At 46.0% G+C, this 25,773-nt stretch overlaps 1 protein-coding gene across 3 annotated transcripts in view; it reads left to right on the top strand.

Annotated features, from left to right (window-relative positions):
- Positions 1-25,773, top strand: part of LOC106603264 (roundabout homolog 1) — a 220,748-nt gene that overhangs the window by 75,144 nt on the left and 119,831 nt on the right. For 2 of the 3 annotated variants that reach the window (XM_082974526.1, XM_082974527.1), the window contains one exon: positions 21,385-21,711. In XM_082974526.1, coding sequence (XP_082830652.1) covers positions 21,385-21,711 — 327 coding nt within the window. Of the gene's footprint in view, positions 1-15,804; positions 15,894-21,384; positions 21,712-25,773 lie in introns of those variants that run through there. The other variant, XM_082974528.1, reaches the window with a different exon arrangement.

Below are 25,773 nucleotides of genomic sequence, written 5' to 3'. Positions count from 1 at the left end.
CAACAAAGCATAGTGCAGTTATATAAAGTGCATTTAGAGTGAATTTTGCAATGGTATATCTTTATTTCCCGTACCAACAAATGGATCCTCTTTCCTTTATCGACAAGTTGTTTGAAAGATCCTTTGTGTGTTTGGATGTAGGGGTGTGTGTGTGTGTGTGTGTGTGTGTGTGTGTGTGTGTGTGTGTGTGTGTGTGTGTGTGTGTGTGTGTGTGTGTGTGTGTGTGTGTGTGTGTGTGTGTGTGTGTGTGTGTGTGTGTGTGTGTCTGTGTTGTAAGAGCTGTGCTGAAGCAGTGTTTTCTGATTGCTTTCCTTGTTTACGTGCTGGTTTCCTGGGGTGCTCAGTGAGCTGAGGAAGACATGGAGGGCTTTAACAAGTGCCTGTGGGGCTACAGGTCAGAGGTCATCACACCTACACACACACACACACACACACACACACACACACACACACACACACACACACACACACACACACACACACACACACACACACACACACACACACACAAAAAAAAATCTTTGCCCCTGAGGAGAGCCTGGAATGTGTCTCTGAATGATTGTTCCTGGCCTGGGGCATGGAACTCCCCATCTCTGAATGATTGTTCCTGGCCTGGGGCATGGCACTCCCCATCTCTGAATGATTGTTCCTGGCCTGGGGCATGGCACTCCCCATCTCTGAATGATTGTTCCTGGCCTGGGGCATGGAACTTCCCATCTCTGAATGATTGTTCCTGGCCTGGGGCATGGAACTCCCCATCTCTGAATGATTGTTCCTGGCCTGGGGCATGGCACTCCCCATCTCTGAATGATTGTTCCTGGCCTGGGGCATGGCACTCCCCATCTCTGAATGATTGTTCCTGGCCTGGGGCATGGAACTCCCCATCTCTGAATGATTGTTCCTGGCCCAGGGCATGGAACTTCCCATCTCTGAATGATTGTTCCTGGCCTGGGGCATGGAACTCCCAATCTCTGAATGATTGTTCCTGGCCTGGGGCATGGAACTCCCCATCTCTGAATGATTGTTCCTGGCCTGGGGCATGGCACTCCCAATCTCTGAATGATTGTTCCTGGCCCGGGGCATGGAACTCCCCATCTCTGAATGATTCTTCCTGGCCTGGGGCATGGAACTCCCCATCTCTGAATGATTGTTCCTGGCCTGGGGCATGGCACTCCCAATCTCTGAATGATTGTTCCTGGCCCGGGGCATGGAACTCCCCATCTCTGAATGATTGTTCCTGGCCCGGGGCATGGAACTCCCCATCTCTGAATGATTGTTCCTGGCCTGGGGCATGGAACTCCCCATCTCTGAATGATTGTTCCTGGCCTGGGGCATGGAACTCCCCATCTCTGAATGATTGTTCCTGGCCTGGGGCATGGCACTCCCCATCTCTGAATGATTGTTCCTGGCCTGGGGCATGGAACTCCCCATCTCTGAATGATTGTTCCTGGCCTGGGGCATGGAACTCCCCATCTCGGAATGATTGTTCCTGGCCTGGGGCATGGAACTCCCCATCTCTGAATGATTGTTCCTGGCCTGGGGCATGGCACTCCCCATCTCTGAATGATTGTTCCTGGCCCGGGGCATGGAACTCCCCATCTCTGAATGATTGTTCCTGGCCTGGGGCATGGAGCTCCCCATCTCTGAATGATTGTTCCTGGCCTGGGGCATGGAACTCCCCATCTCTGAATGATTGTTCCTGGCCTGGGGCATGGAACTCCCCATCTCGAAATGATTGTTCCTGGCCTGGGGCATGGAACTCCCCATCTCTGAATGATTGTTCCTGGCCTGAGGCATGGAGCTCCCCATCTCCCACTCAGCCTCACCCTCCTCCCCCTCAGCCCACGTTGCTGTGAGGCCTTCAGACTGTTGCATCCTGGGACCTGAGGTGAACCTGAAAGGACCCCCCCCCCAAACAACCCTGTCAACTGACCCCAAACCAAACCTGCAATCTTCCCTCTGCATACCAACCAACCTGGTCTATGTTGGTCTGTTGACCTGGATAGACCATGGGTCCCAAAGCTAAAGAATACAAAGAGTATTGTGGTTTACTGTAGGCTATTTGGTCTATCTCTACCAAAGCTTCCTGTCCTTCTGAGGTGTCCGGCATCTGCTGTGTGCTCAGTGCGAGCGAGGGCAGTTTTGGATAATTGGTTCTGTAAATAAACGCTGCTTAGTTTTCTCTCCAGCCCATAAGGTTGTCTGTGGTTGGTTGAGATCAGGAGGGATCCCACGCGTCCGGCTCTGGAGGGTCTGTTTACTCTGGCTCTCCAGCCAGTGTCCTCCTCCTCCTCCTCCCGCAGTAAAGCTATATGGAGACAGGGAGTGTGTGTGTGTGTGTGTGTGTGTGTGTGTGTGTGTGTGTGTGTGTGTGTGTGTGTGTGTGTGTGTGTGTGTGTGTGTGTGTGTGTGTGTGTGTGTGTGTGTGGAGAGGGTCAGCCAGCTGGTTTCACTCTCAGATGGCTTTCAAAAGAGTCTTTGTGAAAAACACATTTGGAGTGGATATTATGCTGTTATGACAAGGCCTCATGGGTTGCCAATACCCCAGTGGGGTTTTAACCTATAAACAAGGACCTAATAGTGACCTACGTTATGCTGTGTTTGTTTTTGGAGCGTCAATATCAGCTTTTCCCCTAAATAAACTGTGGCTGAATACAGAGAGGAACCCATTGAGCAGTGCCGACCTAGGTGGAAATGTTTCATCAAATAAAAGGCTGTTCCCCTCACCCATTTCCCCTAGCTGGTTTCCTACAAGGAGCCTCCTGTGGTCAGAGGGAGAGGGTCTGACTAACCACTCTCCCCTCCCCACCCCACCTCCCTCCCCCGTCTTGTCCCCCTCGCCTTTTCTATGTGGGAGTCTAACCCAAGCCCTCAGGACTCCCCTACACATCTACATTCTCTTAAATCCCCTGGAATTCATTATAGTGTTCTTGACATCAGCTGAGCGTTTACTAAAACACAACTATTAGGCAGCTTCACACCCTGGATGTGAGGGTTTACACAAAACCTTGTATGTTTACAGAAGAAATGTAATATAATGTGATCGGGTTGCATGCCACACACTCAGGGCACCTAGAGACAAGTACCCCTCATCTCATCATACAACATTGTTTATTTAACCCAGACAGGACCCACCTTGAAAGATTGACTCATAACTAGCTTCATATTTGACCCTCTTCTTGTCCTCCCGCTCCACCTCCTCCCATACCCTTCCTGACAGTACAGTGACAGATCTCAGACAACATGCCCTCTTCTCTAAGTTCAATTAGCACCCACTGTTCTAGGGCCTACCTCATCATTAACAGTTCCCCCCCAACATATCACAAACCACCCACCTGCCCCAATTGGATTTCAATGGGAAATGAGTTAGTCTATGGTTAATGGAGGATTACGTTTGTGTGGGAGGTGTGTGTGGGAGGAATAGTGTTTTTAAAAGGTAAGCTGTAAAATGCCATGGTGATAGCAGGTCAATAGCAGTTGCTGATGTTCATCTGGCTCTGTGTCAACTCTGACAGGTCTATAAAGGTGCCTATCGATTGATGGACTAAATATGAGATCAGTACTCTTCACATGCACGCACGCACACACACACACACACACACACACACACACACACACACACACACACACACACACACACACACACACACACACACACACAGACACACACACATACATACACACACACCACACACACACACACACACACACACACACACACACACACACACACACACACACACACACACGCACACCCATTAGTGATTAGCTTGGCTCTTTGACTAATTAAACCCAGGATTAGAGCTAATCAGGATGTGTGAAACAGCTCAGTCTCGTTAGGGATGATAGGCGAGGAATGCACATTATCCCTGTACCACACACTCAATCCTCCTTCTCTCTCCCCCTCGCTTAGCCAGTCATTGGTGACACACCAGATACACAGTTCAAAGCTTTCAAGGGAAGACTGAATCCTAATGAGTAGCTTTCCCATCCGTGCCATTCTCTTTTATTAAAGAGACCAACCCACACTTCATTTGCAGATCTATGATGAGCCAGTAGCTGTAATGCTGGGGCCTGGGATCCATTGATAAGCATGTGTAATGAGTCAAGCTGAAGGCTCCAATAGTTCCCATAATTATTTGTGATTGAATACACCCCTGCTGCATTATACCTGCCCTCATCCCACCCCACTATTCTTACCCTAAACCCCAGCAGCTTTCCTCATCTGAATGAGGAAGAGAAAGCGAGGGGGGTCCGGACTGGGAGTCAATGCGGTGGTGTGACGATAAGCTGAGATCAGCCTGTCGATGTGCGTCAGGGACACTTTCTATTAGATGTCGACAGAATTCTGCTGGATACGTGTTGATTTCCCACTTTAAAACCCATGCATTAACATTTTAAAGAGTCGGGACTCTGACTCTTTAAGGAGTCAGTCTCTGTCATAATGTCGTTCCCATGGAATAAATTCATTTTAATCACTATGGAGAAAATAGCCTGATTCACTGTCTTGGAATACTGTAATTGTGAACATTCTTCTATTGTGTTTGGCGCTCTTGGCTCCTCCATTGTGGCGGCTTGGTTTACCGGGCCTCAGTGGCGGTGGTTCAACCATGTGGATGGATTAACCATCCCAATCATAGCTCCAGTCCCGAGAGGCTGGCATCATTCCTGGTCTGGTCTGGCCTGGGCTCAGCATGGTGTGGTCGGTATGCTCTACCACAGCCCCTCTCCATCACATCAAATCAAGTCCCATCAAACCAGCTCCTGTCCTCCAGCCACTCTTCACCTAACATGGCTGATTTTAGTTACTCTGCAGTCTTAGAGGGAGTGAGGGAGAGTGCCTCATCAGCAGCAGCAGTATAGTATTGTGCCCTGAGGGCTAACCTTGTTATCACAGAGAGTGGACATGCCTATCTTCAGCTTAATTAACCAAAGGTTGACCTTGTAATGGAGCCTCAGCCTGCCTGACCTATCTGGAGCCAGTCTCCTCTCCTAGCAGAGCAGCACTCAGTATGGACGGACGGACGGACCCAGTGTCTGGAGGCTTCTAATTAAGAGCTGGAATGAAAGGGGATTTCATTAGTGAGGGAGGGAGATAGTTGCTGTACGACGTGGGAGTGATTGAGTTAGTATGTGTGTTTGTGTATAGAGTTTGTATGTGTACTGTGTGTGTGTGGGCGTTTGTGGGCCTATACGGTTTCGGTGTACAGTGTTTGTTATAGTGTGTGTGTGTCCATGTGCGTACGCGTGTGTGTTATAAAGCGCGGGTGTGCGCAGCATTTCAGGTGGAGCCCGAGATAAGGACCAGGAACAGGCTTGTCTGTTCGGTTTGTTCAGCCATACACAACTGAATGCAGCAGATACAAAAGCCATGAATACGTATCTCTCATCTATTCAGTCTAATGTACACATCACAAATACTTCATCGCTGAGTGATCATAACAATATCCTCCTGTTCCTGTGTCCTGTATGGTCTGCAGTAAGCTGATGATGATGGCTATTGTTCCTCCTCTGCAGTAGAGGTAGCAGTGCACTCAGTCCGTCTCTCTCAGGCTGGGTTACAGTACATCCAGAGCCCTTCTCGTCTCTCTCCCCGAATATAAAAGTCTCGAGTTGAGTAACGACCACAGTGTGTGGCGATCCGCCAGCCCCTCCATTGCAGAGGCGCTCAAACTGCTACTTCAAGCTAAATTTGATGCCTTTGTGACTATCTGAAATTGAAACCTTACCTCATCGGAAGAAATTGCTCCAGGGTGATGGGGGTGGTGGGATTGGGGGGTGGAGGGAGTGTAGGGGGTGGGGATCAGAGCTGTTGAGTGGTGCTTTCTCTGACATTTGTGGTCTCTGGTGGTTGTGTGTGGAAATAATGAACTCATGAGAGATCCAGGCAGAGCATCTGTGGCTGTGTGGATGAGCTCCGTGATAAAAGGGAACTTCAGATAGTCATTAATCTCACTGACATTTGCTCCTGTAGAACACCGCTCCGCACCGTGCTCAGCTCAGCAGCAACACACCTTGGTTTCACCTCAACGTTCAAACCTGCAGTGTCTCTGATACACACACACGCACAATAGTGTACTGCTGCTTCTGACAACATGATGTCTTGTGCGATTGATAATAACGCATGGTTGATATTTTTTGATTCAAGGCCTCGACATAATAGTTGGATTGATGGGAGGTTATGCAGGGTTGCGTGGCTGCTGTATAATGAGTGTCCTGGAGTGCAAATGTCATAAGCCTTTAATCCTACCCCCTCTAGCCACATGGAGTCCACTCCATCCACACTGCCTCATCTTTCACTGAACCCACCCACTGCTGTTAGAGCATAGATTGCTGTCTCTCAGTTTCTCTGTCTCTCTACACACACACATACATCACGCAAAGTGCCTATAGGAATCCCTTAATACCAGCATGCAGCGTGCGAGGGGAGAGAGAAAGGGACACGCGATACAATTGGAGATGTCATCTAGTCGAGGGGGAAGAGGTGTCCTGGGGGGGTGATTGACATTAGCAGAATTCCTGTGGATTCAGGTTGGGTAATTATAGAGCTCTAGGAAGGACTTTTCTTCACCATAATGACTTCTCTATGGCAGGGCACTGCATCGCTGGACTGTGTGTTTTATTGCCACTCTTCCCTCTGTAATTTTTTTTTATTGACAGTCTCAAAGGTCAAATTGTTTTGCAGATGTGTTGTGTTTGAGGGATGGTTCCATAGCATATACCACAGTAGGATAAGACTGAATAAGAGGGATGAGAGCCTCTGTAATGTGGACTGGGTCAGAGTGGGGATGAAGGCTCAGTTGTTCCCAGCCTTAATCACTCATAAAGACTGGTGTGGGTCCTGGGAGTAAGATGGGAGTTATAATGTGTGGTTCATAAGCTCACAACCTTAGCCCCCAGGGTAGATTTGTCTCAGCTCCCAGTCCCAGTGTGGATCTCCCAGCTTCCAGTCCAGCTAATGACTAACTGTGGCCTTGGCCAGGCTAGGGGAACACTTATCTGTCCCCTAGCCCCCCCCCCCCCCCTCACAGAAGTGAATGTCTTTTTAACGATGTCCCAGCCAGGCGCTTTACTGTGGCTGTATTGATAGAAAATGCCTCCTCCGGGTGAATTTGCCCCTCATTAATTTACCATTCTAATATTTATGTTGCCTTGTTAAGCACGCGTTAAATCCCAACGCCATTTTCCCAAAGATCCCTTCATTCCGCCAGGCTGCTCCCGGGATTGTTTTCTTTCCCTCCCTCCCTCCCTCCCTCCCTCCCTCCCTCCCTCCCTCCCTCCCTCCCTCCCTCCCTCCCTCCCTCCCTCCCTCCCTCCCTCCCTCCCTCCCTCCCTCCCTCTCCCTCTGTGCCCCTCATCTGGGCTCAGCCTTCTCTGGAAACAGCAGCCTTCTCGGAATCTCAATCCTGCCTTGGATTTATGATGCCATTTAATTCCCATTCAGGCCAATAACATCAAGGCCTTCGACCATTCATTCTGCTGTTCCACAGGACCTTGGAAATAGCCTCCGTAGACCGGCCATGGTGAGAGAGTTGTTTCAAGTTGTAAGAGGGTGTTTATGTGGTTGTGTGTGTTTGTGATGGGGATTCTAGAAGTGGGGATATGCACTCCTGAGTGGGCTATGGTTCTATGCTGCTGTGTAAATGACTTGGTGCACAGTGCTGCTCAGGCTGTCTCCTCACAGTGTGACAGAGAGTTGACATCTGGCTGCCGCTGCCAGGGTGTCATTAAGATCTAAAATACATGCTGTTCATGCTGACACACACACACACCAGTGGCGGTCGGTGCCGTTTCAGATGAGGGAGGAGGGTATTATTTTTCATTAGCCTGGCCTTATTTCTATTACACCATATTGGATGACTGTCATTCATATTCCATTCACCCAGTTCAATGTAACAGCAATAAGTTTAGGCTACTACATGATACTCTAATTTTCCCTATACCCATCATGAGGTTGCTACAACCTAGCCTATGAATGAACGTAGGTGCACACAGGTCGAGAGAAGAGTTTGAGGTGGCAGACAGTGACAAGTTCAATACCTTCTTGCACATTCTTGCCTGCATCTAGCTGATCATAGGGTGTAATCATTAGTCCAACAGTTGTAAACAAGAGTTTGTTTTGGACAAATTCAGGTACGTTTATCCCCGTTTCGTTCCAGTTGCTTCCGTTTAGGAAACGTTTCTCAACAGAATCAGCAGAATGAATACACCCCTGATCACGCGTAAACACAGTTCACTTTCATAGCAGCCACATTGTATTTCTTCTCGCATCTATGCGCTCGCCTCCTCTCACCTTTTCCCTTTGTCGCTTGTGGACTTCAATTCACAACACAACAGCTGTATGTGACGTTTCCACGCCAAACCATATCATAACCGCTACACACAGCCTACATCATTGTCCCCATATTAGCTAAAGTAATGTCATAATCAACATAGCTATTAGAACTAATGCATTAGTAAATCCGCTGCAATCATGCAGTAAGACTGTTAAGATGGCGCCGAAGAGGATGGCTGACATTTTACATGCTCCTAACCAACTGTGCTATTTTGTTCGTTTTTTTGTGTTGTTTGTAACTTAGTTTTTACTTATTTTGTACATAATGTTGCTGCTACCATCTCTTATGACCAAAAATAACTTCTGGACATCAGAACAGTGATTACTCTCCTCGAACTGGAAGAAGCTTTTTCCTTTAACGAGATCGAAGAGAAGGATATACTGCTTTCCCTGGAACAGGCCCAAATCCCCATCATATGCGTGAAGAAAGGACAGAGAAAAAGGGGGCGGAGGTTGGGCTGCCTTCTGAGAATTTGTAGGCGAGCGAATTGCCATCCGTTCTATTGGCTAATGTGCAATCATTGGAAAATAAAATTGATGACCTACGATTAAGATTATCCTATCAACGGGATATAAAAAACTGTGATTTCTTATGTTTCACCGAGTCGTGGCTGAACGACGACACGGATAATATAGAGCTTGCGGGTTTTTCTATGCACCGGCAGAACAGAGAAGCTACGTCTGGTAAGATGAGGGGTGGGGATGTGTGTCTATTTGTCAATAACAGCTGGTGCAAGATGTCTAATATTAAAGAAGTCGCGAGGTATAGCTCGCCTGAGGTAGAGTACCTTATGATAAGCTGTAGACCACCTTATCTACCAAGAGAGTTCTCTGCTATATTATTCTTAGCTGTCTATTTACAACCACAGACTGATGCTGGCACTAGGACCGCACTCAACCAACTCTATAAGGCCATAAGCAAACAAGAAAATGCTCATCCAAAAGCGGCGCTCCTAGTGGCCGTGGACTTTAACGCAGGCAAACTTAAATCATTTTTACAAAATTTTTATCAAACAAGCAAAGCGTCAATACAGGATTAAGATTGAATCCAACTACACCAGCTCTGACGCTCGTCAGCTGTGGCAGGGCTTGAAAACTATTACGGACTACAAAGGGAAACCCAGACGCGAGCTGCCTAGTGACGCGAGCCTACCAGATGAGCTAAATACCTTTTATGCTTGCTTCAAGGCAAGCACACATGCGTGAGAGCACCAGTGTTCTGGATGACTGTGTGATAACGCTCTCGGTAGCCGATGTGAGCAAGACCTTTAAACAGGCCATCATTCACAAAGCCGCGGGGCCAGACAGATTACCAGGACGTGTACTTAGAGCATGCGCGGACCAACTGGGAAGTGACTTTACTGACATTTTCAACCTCTCTCTGACCAAGTCTGTAATACCTACATGTATAAAGCAGACCACCATAGACCCTGTGCCCAAGGAAGCGAAAGTAACCTGCCTAAATGATTATCGCTCCGTAGCACTCACGTCGGTAGCCATGAAGTGCTTTGAAAGGCTGGTCATGGCTCACATCAACAGCACTCTCACGGATACCCTAGACTCACTCCAATTCGCATACCGCCCCAACAGATCCACAGATGACGAAATCTCAATCGCACTTCACACTGCCCTTTCCCACCTGGACAAAGGAACACCTATGTGAGAATGCTGTTCATTGACTGCAGCTCAGCATTCAACACCATAGTGCCCACGAAGCTCATCACTAGGCTAAAGACCTTGGGACTAAACACCTCCCTCTGCAACTGGATCCTGGACTTTCTGATGGGCTGCCCCCCAGGTGGTAAGGGTAGGCAACAAACACATCTGCCACGCTGATCCTCAACACTGGGGCCCCTCAGGGGTGTGTACTTAGTCCCCTCCTGTACTCGCTGTTCACCCACGACTGCGTGGCCAAACACGACTCTAACACCATTGTTAACTTTGCTGACGACACAACAGTGGTAGCCTGATCACCGACAACGATGAGACAGCCTATAGGTCAGAGAACTGGCAGTGTTGTGCCAGGACAACAACCTCTCCCTCAATGTGATCAAGACAAACGAGCTGATCATGGACTACAGGAAAAGGCGGGCTGAACAGGCCCCCATTAACATCGATGGGGCTGTAGTGGAGCGGGTTGAGAGTTTCAAGTTCCTTGGTGTCCACATCACCAACGATCTATCATGGTCCAAACACACCAAGACAGACGTGAAGCGGGCACGACAAAACCTTTTCCCCTCAGGAGACTGAAAAGATTTGCCATGGGTCCCCAGATCCTCAAAAAGTTCTACAGCTACACCATCAAGAGAGTCCTGACCGGTTGCATCACCGCCTGGTATGGCAACTGCTCGGCATCTGACTGTAAGGTGCTACAGAGGGTAGTGTGTACGGCCCAGTACATCACTGGGGCCAAGCTTCCTGACATTTAATAGGCGGTGTCAGAGGAAAGACCATAAAATTGTCAGAGACTTCAGTCACCCAATTCATAGACTGTTTTCTCTGCTACTGCACAGCAAGCGGTACCGGAGCGCCAAGTCTAGGACCAAAAGGCTCCTTAACAGCTTCTACCCCCAAACCATAGACTGCTGAATGATTAATCAATGGCCACCAGACTATATACGTTGAACCCCCCCCCCATTTGTTTTGTACACTGCTGCTACACGCTGTTTATTATCTATGCATAGTCACTTCACCCCTACCTACATATACAAATTACCTCAAGTTACACCGCACACTGACTTGGTACCGGTACCCCCTGTATATAGCCTTGTTATTGTTATTTAATTTGTTTACTTTTTATTATTTTTTACTTTAGTTTATACACACATTTTTCTCCCACATACCTGAGTGAATGACAGATTTCAGCTGTTCATTTAATTGTAATTTATACAGCCTGAGAGTATTTCACTATAAAGACCCTGAGTGTGTGACTGTGTGTGTATGTCTGGAATACGTGTCTGGAAGGCATGGGAAACACAGACTGTGAAGTAGTGGGTGACTTGACATTGTCTTGGTTGACTTTGAAGTTACTGGTATGGAGAGGACAGAATCAATTTGTTATGGCCTTATTTGACCATATTTCCCATTGGGGTGATTTGATGTGCATCCCCTGGGTGAGTTGAGGCATACGGTGAGTACTTGGTCAGTGGAGAGGTGTAGTAACCAACAGATGAATGAATATTTCAACACGTGTGATTACCCAGAAACACTGCTCTGCTCCTGCACATCCTTTGATGTTCTGCTGAATCCACATTTGCCAGAACTCATTATAAAATTGGCCAGGGAAGAGATAGAGAGGGGGGAAGGAGAGAGAGATGGAGGGGGGGGGGGGGGGGGTGAAGAGAGGATGGTCTTATTAACTTCTTCATTCTGGTTTAACTGAGAGAGTTCTTAGACAAACTTTCCTCCAATTTTCTCCACTTAACGTTCGGAGCGGAGCAGCTTCTCTCTCTCTGATTTCCAGTGGACTTTCTCACACAACCTGATCCTGTCCGTTCCCATCACATCCACGTCCAGGGCAGTATTCCATGCCAGCACTGAACTCTTCCCCTGGATACCATCCTGGTTTTCCCTGTTAGTTCCCATCCCAGATCCCAGCCAGCGACATCTCGTAAACAACCCCAGAGGGATGAGGTCATTAGGTATAGGGTATGGGGGTCTCCCCAGCGTTAGGCTTGACAAAATACTAAAACCTTCTCAGGAGACAGACACACTGACCTAATTCAAGACCACAACCCATTTTGCTCTGTTAAAGAATCTCAAGTAGAGTCAATAAAAAAAACACCAAACCATAACAATAGAAATCTCTTTTTTTGTTTTTGTTCTTGTTCTTCTAAATAACTCTGTGTTGTATTAGCCTTAGAGACGGTAGACCTCTCTCTCCAAACGAGTGATGTTGTTACAAGGCATAGACCAGTAACTAGGTACCAGCAAGCTCCAAATCTCTGTCAGACCAATTAGAGTGTGGATAGTAATCCTTGGCCTAGCCTGCGGATCACAACAAGGCAGCTAACAGACTTCTATGGACACATAAGAATATTTTAACAAGCAGTCCTTTTGCTCTCTGTTCTATAGCCCTTATACTGCCTCCTCCCTTCTCATACCTGCCTGCTCTCATTAGGCCTGGATAGTTTGCTACCAGCTATAGTCATAGTGACACATGGTATTATGCAAAGGAATTAGGGAGTTTGACAGTAGATATTTATCTAGTTAAATTGTGTGTATTGTACACTGAGTGCACAAAACATTAGGAACACTTGCTCTTTCCATGACATAGACTGACCAGGTGAATCCAGGTGAAAGCTATTATCCCTTATTGGTGTCACCTGTTATATACTCTTCAGTCAGTGTAGATGAAGGGGAGGAGACAGGTTAAATAATTATTTTTAAGCCTTGAGACAATTAAGACATGGATTGTGTATGTGTCAGTCAGTGTGAATGGGCAAGACAAAATATGTAACTGCCTTTTGAACAGGGTATGGTAGTAGGTCCCAGGCACACCAGTTTGAGTGTGTCAAGAACTGCAACGCTGCTGGCTTTCTCACGCTCAACCGTTTTCCGTGTATCAAGAATGGTCCACCAGCCAAAGGACATCCAGGCAACTTGACACAACTTTGGGAAGCATTGGAGTCAACATGGGCCTGCTTCTCTGTGGAACACCTTGTAGAGTCCATGCCCTGATGAATTGAGGCTGTTCTGAGGGCAAAAGTGTGTCAACTCAATATTGGGAAGGTGTTCCTAATGTTTTGTACACTCAGTGTAACTTTCTATATATGTTGCATGTGAGTGCTGAGTGCTATGTTTGCTGTGTTTGTGTATGTCCACTGTTATGATAGATAGTGAGAAGACCATTGAGGTTCATTGTGATCCATTTTAAAGAATCCATTTCCCTCCTATTCCTGTCTATGACATTTGGCCAAACGGATGAGAGGGGAGTATGCACAGATTATATTACTATTTGCCACAGTATCATCCCCCGGACACACATAGACAATCAATCCCATGTCACCCCAGGCACAGATTTACTTCACTTGCTATCTCAGTCCTGATTGGCCAGGAGTCTCCATGTGATGGGGTGATGTCATACCCGGCGTCACCGGTACCAGGGGGTGACATAGAGGCTAAAGCATTCCACACGTGTCAATGTCACCAACCGCAACTCAAGTACCTGGGTTAAGGGAACCAGCGAGTAGACAATAATGTGCATTGTTTAAGGAGTGCTTTTAGAGGGCCTGGTGTGTGTGTGAAGCTGGGCCAGAAACTGTAACCCAACGCTACACCTCTTCACCCTGCTGCTAGTGGAACGGCTTTATCGCCAGATCAGTTTTCATGGCTCATTCCCTGTGTGTGTTTGTGTGTGTGTGTGTGTGTGTGTGTGTGTGTGTGTGTGTGTGTGTGTGTGTGTGTGTGTGTGTGTGTGTGTGTGTGTGTGTGTGTGTGTGTGTGTGTGTGTGTGTGTGTGTGTGTGTGTGTGTGTGTGTGTGTATGAGCAATAATGTGGTTTTCTACCTGTGGAGGAGTTACTTTTCATTGAGAGATGGCAGCCAGTGTAATCCCCAGTGCAGTGCTTTGATTTGCGGTTGATATCTCATCTCTTTAAGTGGTGTGTTTGCATCACCCCGCTCATGGCATCACACCGTGTTTGGTAAACTGAGACACAGGAACGTAAAGGACTTACTCGGGATGTACTGATTCAGGCCCACCAACGGAATCGTGAAACCACACTTGATCACAGCGATGTAATATTCAACATATGCTCAGACAGTCACTGCCTGGTCCTTTTGGCGGTTTAGTTAAGATGAGGATGCCTGTTTTGACATTCATTCATTCATTAATTCATTCATTAATTCATCCACTTATTCATTCATCCATCCATACATTACCTGGGTAGAAGGTGTGCTGGATATCAGATCTTCTTCCCAGTCAGTGGACAAACAATACTATTGTCTCCTGCTTGGTTTTATCTAATGGCATATGTGTGATTTCACATTCTATTTGTCTGTTCCTGGAAAGAGAACCCAGGGCAGTTCTGAAAAGACAGAGGAGATTCACCTCTGCCGTCCTCCCTCCTTCACTCTCTCCTCCCATCCTCTCTCGTATTCCCCTCGTTATCCCCTCATCCTTCACACCAAAGCTGATTCCCGTCACTACAGCAGAACAGCCTCAGGGATGATTGACAGACATATGAAGTAAGTGTATGTCTGGCATAGCTGTTACAAATGACCTTTGGTGTGTGTGTGTGTGTGTGTGTGTGTGTGTGTGTGTGTGTGTGTGTGTGTGTGTGTGTGTGTGTGTGTGTGTGTGTGTGTGTGTGTGTGTGTGTGTGTGTGTGTGTGTGTGTGTGTGTGTGTGTGTGTGTGTGTGTGTGTGTGTGTGTGTGTGTGTGGCTTGTTGATTACGTGCTGTCTTGCTGCTGGGTCTTTGCAGATAAAGCCTGGTCTTGCTGAAGGCCACCTGTGGTAGGGCGATACACCAGCCAGCTCAGGGAGCTTCTCCAACCCTTAGGCACAAACCCAACACAATTAAAACAAGCAAAACAAAGAGCGTGCAGAGAATAGGCAACTGGGGAGCCTGGCTGCCTTTCTCCTCGCAATTTATTATATCCTTCTGAATATGTTTGCACGGAGTGTTAATTGTAATTCAAATGAAATATGTATGATTTTGCCCTGCGGCTAGGTGGTTGGTTTGCTATCTTTTCACCTTGGAGTTGTTTGTGTGTGGATGTGTTTGTGTTTGTGTGTATTCATTTGAAATGCTTGACGGCGCCCTCTCACCTGCCTTCGAAAAACACCCAATAATTATGTTGTGCATTGTTTCAGGATTGTAAGACTCAATTAGATCAGTGTTCTCAGGAAGACAAGACAATCTTTCTAGGTTCTCTGACCTGGTATGTTTTAAATGTTATCCAGGGGCCAGAGTACTGATCCTTACTGGGAAAGGAAAGAGTAGTGTTGTCACAATACCAGAATTTTGACTTATCGATACCAGGTTTAGTATCACGATATTCGATACCATCACGATAATTGATACCAACATGATACCATGGCAAAAATGTTTTGCGTATTAGCCAAAGTCACAGAATGGGATTTAATCCAGACAGATCTTTTAAGTTCAGTATCATTACGTAGGAAATGTTGTTATGTAAGCATTAATTATACAATCAATTTGACTTTTGTACCATTCTAACTACACATTTGAATGTAAATATCTTGATAAACTGGGTAAATCAAGATGTAGCCTAGGTCTTTTCACAATACAAGTGAATGCATATTCAATAGAAATGTGTGCATGCATTGAGTTATTGAGCTTGTTTTGGCTGATTTCACGAGGATACAGATGAAAAACTATCTGTTTACCTTCCATTTGGGACTACTTTTCTCGTACTGATCAACAACATTTGTATAGAATAAGTAATCTCTTATTTTATAAAAGTGTGCGCTGTCTCTTTAAGACCCATAAAGTCATTCACACACAAAGTCAGTTCGAGGCTTGATCAAAGACGATCTTGACTTGGAGAGACGTAAGGCGGAGGAGACGAAGTGAATGAATAACATTTTTGGTGACTATCAGCTTTGTAAGCAGCAAAATGTTGTGTTGTGGTACTAGGGTAGTGAATTGGCTTCAGCTGTTAGCAAACAAGGACAGTTAGCCTTCAAAGCTGGAAGTTACTAGTATCTTCTTGTGTTGTAGTGTTCTAGCCTATTCTGGATATTGTTTTGGGAACAGTAATTAGCAGTTTCAACATTTCTACATGCCGTGTTGCGTTATTCAAGTGTGTTAACTTCTGTGCAGCATAGGTGATGATGCAGCCCAGATTCCCAGTGAGTTCAGTGGTTCCTCATGTCAGGCTAGATCTAGCAAGAAGTAAGCGGAGCAGGTCATGGTGCTATCACGCTATAAGGGGACATCAGCTACACTGAAAGACAGACTTGATCCTCTCTCAGTCAGTAGACGATGTGAGACACATTTGACAGAAGTACCGAAAGTAAGAAAAAGTATAGTACCAAGTATCGAGAAGTGCCAGCGTTTCGGTATACCATGCAACACGAGGAAAGAGTACTGTACCACTTGGCCCTCTGTCCCATCTTACTTCCCGAAGGCCCCACTGATGAAGTGGAGAGTGTAGAGGCTATCGATCTTTCCATAGATCAGCCCCTTGTTTCCCTCTACCTACAACCTAATGGGGGATATGGGGTGCAATGGTCGTGTGTGTGTGTACCCATGTGTGTGCGTGTGATTCAGGGTGAGGCTGATTTGAAGTAGCAGTTGATCGATCTGCATGCCCTCTTTCGGTGAAATTCCCAGCAACACCCTTCCAGTGAGGACTGTGTCTAGAATTCTGTTGAGCCAGTGGAATTACATACTGCACTGTAGTCATAGCATCTCTGTTGTATATCATCACTATTTGTAGTACATTTTTACTATTTTCTACAGTGTAGAATAACAGTGAGATATCAAAACTTTGAAATAACACATATGGAATCATGTAGTAACCAAAAAAGTGTTAAACAAATCAAAATATATTTATATTTGAGATTCTTCAAGGTAGCCACCCTTTGCCTTGATGACAACTTTGCACACTCTTGGCATTATCTCAACCAGCTTCATGAGGTAGTCACCTGGAATGCATTTCAATTAACAGGTGTGCGTTGTTAAATGTACATTTGTGGATAGGTCAGTCAATCCGGAAAATGTAATGATCTTTGAAAGTTCCTTCAAGTGCAGTCACAAAAACCATTAAGCTCTATGATGAAACTGTCTCTCATGAGGACCGCCACAGGAAAGGAAGACCCAGAGTTACCTCTGCTGCAGAGGATAAGTTCATTAGAGTTAATTGCACCTCAGATTGCAGTCCAAATAAATGCTTCACGGAGTTCAAGTAACAAACATATCTCAACATCAACTGTTTAGAGGAGACTGCGGGAATCAGGCCTTCATGGTTGAATTGCTGCCATGAAACCACTACTAAAGGACACAATAATAAGAAGAGACTTGCTTGGGCCAAGAAACATGAGTAATGGATATTAGACTGGTGGAAATCTGTCCTTTGGTCTGATGAGTCCAAATTTGCGATTTTTGATTCCAACAACCATGTCTTTCTGACACACAGAGAAGGCGAACGGATGATTTCCACATGTATAGTTCCCACCGTGAAGGACAGAGGAGGAGGTGTGATGGTGCGGGGTGCTTTGCTGGTGACACTGTCAGGGATTTATTTAGAATTCAAGGCACACTTAACCAGCTTGGCTACCACAGCATTCTGCAGCGATATGCCATCCAATCTGGTTTGTGCTTAATGGGACTATCATTTGCTTTTCAATAGGACAATGACCCAACACACCTCCAGGCTATGTAAGGGCTATTTGACCAAGAAGGAGAGTGAAAGAAAAGCAGCCAGCAAGTGCTCAGCATATGTGGGAACTCTTTCAAGACTGTTGGAAAAGCATTCCAGGTGAAGCTGGTTGAGAGAATGCCAAGAGTGTTTAACACTTTTTGTGGTTACTACATGATTCCATATGTGTTATTTCATAGTTTTGATGTCTTCATTATTATTCTACAATGTAGAAGATAGTATAAATAAAGAAAAACCCTTGAATGTGAAGGTGTCCAAACGTTTGACTGATACTATGTATGTATGTGGCTGAAATGTTGGTTGTGTGATTTAAGTAGTGTGCCTGCTCCTCTCCCCACAGTCTCTGTAGAGTAATGTGTTGCAGCTTCTCTGGTGTTGGTCTGTGAGTTAGGACTCTGTCTCTACACTACAGCATCATATCCCCATAAAAACTTTATAAACGATTTAACTCCCCAGTCAGGGCCACTACAGGCACTGTAAGCAGGTCTGCAGGTTCAGTTTGCTCCTAGCAGAACTCGGCTAGGTGAAGTGAACATCTTTGCCTCGCATACTCCCTTAAAATATATTTGTTTGGAAAAGCGGCAATAGTACTCTTTGTCCATCTTGCGACGCCATAGCCAGTATACACTTCTTCAAAATAGTCTAAATTAATCTAAGATAACTCTGGAAATCTGTCATTAATTTTGATGTTCTTGCTGAGGAGATCATAGTCGCACAATTTTACATTTAACTAAGAGGTTTGCTGCCATATTTCTCATAACACAGTATATGCGCAAACTGTTTCGGATGGGAAGCATGCGGACGCTTTAAGTCAGCACTGTGTGAACCACTCTTAGCCACATGAAAGAGCAGCCAAATCACAACCTCCTGCTCCCAACAGGCAGTAAAACAGGTGAAATACCACCCACAAATGGCTGCAGTTACTGGACATTATTACCCCCCTGCTCCTCCCCCTCCAACCCCTCTCTCTCTCTCTCTCTCTCTCTCTCTCTCTCTTAGATCATCTGTTTTTTGTCTATCCTCTCAAATTCCTTTTCCATTACATAGCCCTCCACAGTTTTCACAAAAATACAGTATAGATACACACCACACAGAGAATCACACTACACACACTTAGTTCAGCACTTAAACCCTTTAATGCCAAAGTGGATCTGGTGAAATAGTAAGCATACCTACAGTAGAACCTGTACAAATGTCCTTCATCAGTCGTAACAGTGAAGCAAATTAGTTAAATCTGGAGAGATGGAAGGATAGAAGGATGGAGGGAGGCCGGAACACAGAGCTCAGTGAGGAGCCTTTGTCTCATGTCCCCTGAGGGAGGGAGGCCGGAACACAGAGCTCAGTGAGGAGCCTTTGTCTCATGTCCCCTGAGGGAGGGAGGCCAAAACACAGAGCACAGTGAGGAGCCTTTGTCTCATGTCCCCTGAGGGAGGGAGGCCGGAACACAGAGCACAGTGAGGAGACTTTGTCTCATGTCCGCTGATGGAGGGAGGCCGGAACACAGAGCTCAGTGAGGAGCCTTTGTCTCATGTCCCCTGAGGGAGGGAGGCCGGAACACAGAGCACAGTGAGGAGCCTTTGTCTCATGTCCGCTGTGGGAGGGAGGCCGGAACACAGAGCACAGTGAGGAGCCTTTGTCTTATGTCCCCTGAGGGAGGGAGGGACTCAGGAGGCCAGGGCACTGTGGAATGAGTGACAGATAAACAGAATAGGAGGAGAAAGAGAAGGATTGTGTGATTGTTTGCAGTGTGGCGTGTGTGTGTGTGTGTGTGGTGATGGATGATACTCAGAGTAGGGATCCATGCTGAGAGTGTGTGTTGTGGTCCTGGTGGACTGGGTTCCATGCTCCCTCTCCACTCATAATACCTTTTTTTGAAAGAGCAGAGAATGGAGCTTTACCCCTTCATTCTGCCCACTGTCTGTCCGGCTGCCCGCTGCCTGTCCGGCTGCTCGCTGCCTGTCTGGCTGCCCACTGCCTGTCCGGCTGCCCACTGCCTGCCCAGCTCCCAATCAGCCAGCCTCTGCAGCTTTGTACCACTTAACCAGCAGAATGCTAATGTGTAATTCCTTAAATAAATATCCCCTGATATATATAAAATAAATAATTTAGTAGGGAGGGTTGAACCCCATGACAGACCATGGGAACACTTCAAAGCCTTCTTTAATGAAACACACTGGACCAGCAGTGTTCTCTTCCTCTCTCTCTCTGAGATCCAGAGATATTCTGTTACAGTCAGCAGACCAAAGGGCATCGCTGCGTTACTGTGCCGACAGCAGGATCAAAGACTATGATGCAGGCTTCTGACGAACGGTAGTTGATTAATAGCTAGACCCGGCCGCTTCGCCACTTCACAAGAGAGAATCGCCCGGAATCGCTTTCGCTGTGTTCAATATGATCACATTCCTTTAGCGGGGTTGTAGATGTTTCAAAGTAAACGTCTCTCTCTCTCAATTTAAATTTAAATTCAATTTCTCTCTTATCAACATAGAGAAAGAGCCTTGGAAACTATAATATAGTCCATATTGAAAATGTCATTAATAGCATTAGGTTTTCCCTCTTATATTCATATTATAGCTCAGAACATACTGGTATCATACTCTCACAGCTATAAACCAATTGTTGTTTTCCTAGTGGAGGTTTTAGGGAAGACGTGTTTACTAAGATATGCTAAAATAAGGCCTCTGTTCGTCAACTCAGCTTACTGCTGTGGTTTGCCTCCTGGGACTCTGGGCCCTTAAACAATACAGAAACATTGTGTCTGCCCCATGACAATGTGTGTTAATTAGAATGTCAGACAGGATTACAGTTGGTACAATCACCGGCACAGCAATGATAATGCACTGTGTCTAATTACTGTAAACCTACTGCTGCTGCTGAAGGGAACAACTGCTGAGACTGATATGTACTGTAGGTACTGCTGGGTGTGTGCGTTTGTGGCTCAGTGTGGCTTCCTAATCATTGGAGATATGTATAGCTAGTGTGTGTATTGTATGTGTGTAAGAGATTTGTGTGTGTGTGTGTGATTAATATAGTCTCCACGTAGTTTCTATTTCCCTAGACTCTAATAAGCTAGTTCTTCTGATACATGCTTCCTCTGAGTGCTACAGTTTTGTGTGTGTTAAAAGGGAGAGGCCCAGGCCTATGGGTGATGGGTAGTGCTGTGGTCATAACCAAGTGGGAAGGTGGTATTTGCCACATACGACTGGGAAATATCCGCTTGAATGCCCCTCCAACTGGTAATTACTAGTGGGAAACTCGTCGATCATCCATGAGCTCCGACTTCTCCAAAATGCTGACTTCTGACGTGACTTACTAAGGAAATGACCTTGATAACAGCATTTCCAAGACAGTATTTATAAAAGCAATCTATTCGTATCTTTTTTTAACACTATCATTTGTTTACAAGCATATGATAGCTGTAATTTTAGTTTATGGTTGACGCAGCTTGTTGGCCATTAGTTGGCAATTAGCCAATGGGTTCAAAGCACGTGAACTTCACAACTGGTAATGACCATCTTCCCACTTGGTTATGAATGTAGCATTAGGCTCAGGGTGGATAAGGCTGAGGAATTAATTCATGTGACAGAGTGATGTTTGGGACATGACATGAGCTACTGATTATCATTGTGCTTGTGGACAGGGATTGCTCCAACACACATGCAATATAAATCTCATGTCATATTTCCTCTTTTCTCAGGCTCTCGTCTTCGTCAGGATGACTCCCCTCCCCGGATAGTGGAGCACCCTTCCGACCTCATTGTGTCCAAGGGGGAGCCAGCCACCCTCAACTGCAAGGCGGAGGGGCGTCCTGCCCCCACGGTGGAGTGGTACAAGGACGGGGAGCGTGTGGAGACAGACCGGGACAACCCCCGTTCCCACCGCATGCTGCTGCCCAGCGGCTCCCTCTTCTTCCTACGTATCGTCCACGGCCGACGCAGCAAACCAGACGACGGCAGCTACGTGTGTGTGGCCCGTAACTACCTGGGCCAGGCCGTCAGCCACAACGCCTCGCTGGAGGTAGCCAGTAAGTAATGTTCTCTGTCTGTCTCGGTGGTGGTGGGTCAAAGCCGTGTGGGTTGGTGTATCAACTACCAGAGACAACGTGGGCATGCTGATGTAAGTGATGGTTATCACTGCTTTATAACACTGAGGTCAGTGTTGTTAATAATTACAGAAATCAGTCATTCATTAGATGTCTGAACACTGAGCGGTGCTGTGGTGCCTGCCTGGTTAGGACAACTCTTAAAGGAGAAGTTGACTCAAAATCCAGAAAACTCCCAAGTGATTCTATACATTGAAACTTGATCAGTGGAGTTTGTGCTGCAGAGAATTCAAATAAGTGACTACAATTCTTACAGAAATGTAGGAACGTAATGATGATGAGAGCAGTTAGTCTGCTTTTGCGACCACTGAGATGTATCTGCCCACATCAACGGTCCTGAAAAACAAAAATGGAGGGGCACCCCTGATCCAGCTGGGCCAAATGGACAGTTATCGAACGAGTAAGTATCTAAACTTTTCTTTACTGAATGATCGCTTATCATCAACCTCTATGAGCGGGACCGTTAGTGAGTTAATGTTTTCACAATAGCCCCAAGCACTATTTAGTCTATGTTTATTCATCACAATGTTTTTGATGTATTCTATTATGCAATGTAAGGTGACACAATGTTTACTGCCTCTCAACCCCCCCCCCCCCCCCCTGTCATAAATACAAAGGGCACATATGCTAACCTGTAGAGCACCTACGCCTGTGTCTTTATGATATGGTGCTATGGTAACAACACAATAAGAACACCTTGAACGCTAAGGATCAGGCTAGGCTACATACTGCCGCACGCATGCTTTGTCACTTTCTCTTCTCAAACGCACCTTTGTATTTTGGCACTGCGCCAGATCCAGTCCATGGAAACACAGTGGCGACAGCTGTGTCTTGTAGTATCCTTCGGGTTTTCCGTCCCCGTAGTTTCAAATGGCATATCTCGTTCACATGCATCGTCACTCAAGTGCTTGTTACACACACGCAGCGATGCAAGGTTGGCTGCAGGAGAATTTACATTGTATTTACTATTTTGAATTTCTACTAACCGTCTTCTACATCTCTCCGTATCTTTTATCGGAAAACAGTCAAATCTGGGGCCTTCTTCCTTTGGTTTCCTGTATAAAGTGGAGCCAGGGACCGAACACCAGCTTGCTCTTGCTGCCAACTCTTTATCCACTTTTTGTAACTAACTTTACCTGCGATAAGCCTAACTCTATCATCTTTTGCACCAGCTCCTTCTCTCCCCCCCAAAAATGTAATCTGTGACATCAAGTTCCGTGTAAGGGCACATCTTTTAATCATGATTTTACTGGCAATGGAACAGAGCGAGGCATGCATCCAGCAATGACACGAGTCATGTGACCCCCCCCCCCCCCTTTTTTTTACAGCTGTTTCATTACAGCACTACAAGGAGAGAGTGCAAACTCCACTGAACTAGTTTCAATGTATGGAATCACTTGGTAGTTTCTGGATTTTGGGTAAACTTCTCCTTTAAAGGACAATATTCAAGGTCACCAACCACAGGACCAAATGAGCCCAGACAAGAGCCTTGGACCAGAATAGACCGTGAAGTCATGCTCCCTGACAGTCTGATGGTGATGACAGGTCTAGCCCTGCTCTCTCTCTCTCTCTCCCTCTCTCCCTCTCTCGCGCGCTCTCTCTCTCTCCCCCTCTCCCTCTGTCGCGCTCTCTCTCTCTCTCTCACGCGCTCTCTCGCTCTCTCTTGCTCTTGCTCTCTCTCTCTCGCTCTCGCTCTCTCTCTCTTAGCCTTTGAAGAACACCCTGTGTTATGTCTTTGGGGGCAACTAAGGTGACTACAGCCCTGCCAGACAGAGAGAGAGCTTGAAATGCCAAGGTTTTTATGAGGCTGCATCTGAGCCTGCATAAACTTTACCTGGAGACACTTCAATGACACTAATAACTCAACTGGCCCCTTACTGGACAGTTGGAACAATCTGCAGAGCATGGCAGTCTACCAACCTGCCTAGACAGTTTATCTAGGCTGTTTATCCTTTTATCATGGTTGTTTATTTTCTTCCCTCCTCACGCGGGGTCAAACAAGGTGAAACACTAGCTTGCACTGTTGTAAAGTTCTAATACATGTATTCTCTCCATAGTAAATGTGAAATACACTGATTAATACACAACATTAAGAACACCTGCTCTGACCAGGAGAATCCAGGTGAAAGCTATGATCCCTTATTCATGTCACTTGTTAAATCCAATTCAGTCAGTGTAGATGAAGGGGAGGAGACAGGTTGAAGAAGGATTTTTAAGCCTTGAGACAATTGAGACATGGATTGTGTATGTGTGCCATTTAGAGGGTGAATGGGCCAGACACTAAATGTAAGTGCCTTTGAATGAGCTATGGAAGTAGGTGCCAGGCGCGCTGGTTTGTGTCAAGAACTACAACGCTGCTTGGTTTTTCATGCTCAACAGTTTCCCGTGTGTATCAAGAATGGTCCACCACCAAAAGGACATCCAGCCAACTTGACACAACTGTGGGAAGCATTGGAGTCAACATGGGCCAGCATCCCTGTGGAACGCTTCCAACACCTTGTAGAGTCCATGCCCCGATGAAATTAGGCTGTTCTGAGGGCAAAAGTGGTGGTGCAACTCAATATTAGGAAGGTGTTCCTAATGATTTGTACACTCATTGTATGGTCTAATTAGCAGTCCTTTTGGTTTTAAAATGATTTTCTATCTAGTTTGATCCTCTCTTCTGACTTCATAACTCCCTGTACAACCCCAGGGAGAGAGACCAGTGGTCCTCCTTGGTGTATTTCATCTGCCCTTCGCTGTCACTGAAAAAGCCTTATTATCAACTCCCTTTCCAACATTGAAATAACAGCTTCATTTTGGATACTGCGTTAAGTGCTAGGCTTTTTTCTCTTATTAGTCCTTGCTTATGGGCGTGTAGTGATAATCCTTGTTTCAACAATTGCTGGCTGTCTGACAAGTAGGGAGGGCAAAGTCAGGGTTTAGCATGGCTTATCTGGCGCTACAAACAAGTAGGAACTCCTACTCTCCCCGCAGTACCTCACTACCTGACCCCAGTCCTTGACTTATTCCTTTAAAGTCTTTTGAGTGATTCCTCACGAAACCCAGACAAAAAAAAATACCATGAGTCGGGGGATGTTCACGAAATGTAATCCATAGAATAGTCCTTTGGAGTAAGGATTGTTGACATACAGTTGCTGCCAAATATATTCACACCCTTGCACTTTTCTTTAATAACTCCCTATCTCTTATCAAATAAGTTACAAAAATAAACAAATACGTATTGGTCTCCACATCTTATTGGATTTCAACATTGCAGAACCAATGACATTTTTGTAAATGTAGGTTTACAATTTTAATTTAGAAAATAAAGACAAAAGGCATGGACAACATTATTTGCACCCTGGAGGTAGTACCTGGTTGCGGAATCTTTGGCCAAGATAACTGCCAACACGTGCTTCTTGTAGGCATCAATGAGCTTGCTGCACCTTTCTACTGGCAATTTGGCCTAGTCTTCAGCAGCAAACTGAGATAATGCTGATCTAATTTAATACTGATCTGATCTAATTCTTCAATGTTTGAGAGGTGTCCGACTGCTGTTTCGAGCTCTCGCCTTAGGTTATGGATGTGATTCAGATCTAGACTCTTCGCTGGCCACTCCAGAACAGTCCAATGTTTCTTCTTGAACCATTCCAGGGTGCTTTTGATGTGTGTTTGGATGACCCACAACCTTCACCAGAGATACAGTTTTTGGACACTGGGTTGAACATTGCATTCCAAAACACCTTGATAATAGAGATTCGTTTACATATTGGGACGTTGTATCGTTTTGAGAATATCGCAACATTATTTCTGCGTTAGTTGGCTGTACCTGCACCAAAAGTCCAGTATTTCTTTATCATAGCTTGTTTTCCATCTTCTTTTTAAATAGGGAGCCAATTTGTTTCAACACTTTTACTTCAATTTCTCATGTCTCTCTTGTCCCTCTGCAGCAGACATACAGTATGGTGAGCAATATGTTTGGACCATGGAATCTCAATAAAT

The sequence above is a fragment of the Salmo salar genome, chromosome 04, assembly GCF_965601325.2.
Source record: "Salmo salar chromosome 04, fSalSal1, whole genome shotgun sequence".
Classification (NCBI taxonomy): Eukaryota; Metazoa; Chordata; class Actinopteri; order Salmoniformes; family Salmonidae; genus Salmo; species Salmo salar.
The sequence above is the reverse complement of the archived record's forward strand: the minus strand, read 5'-3'. Positions and strand labels throughout refer to the sequence as shown.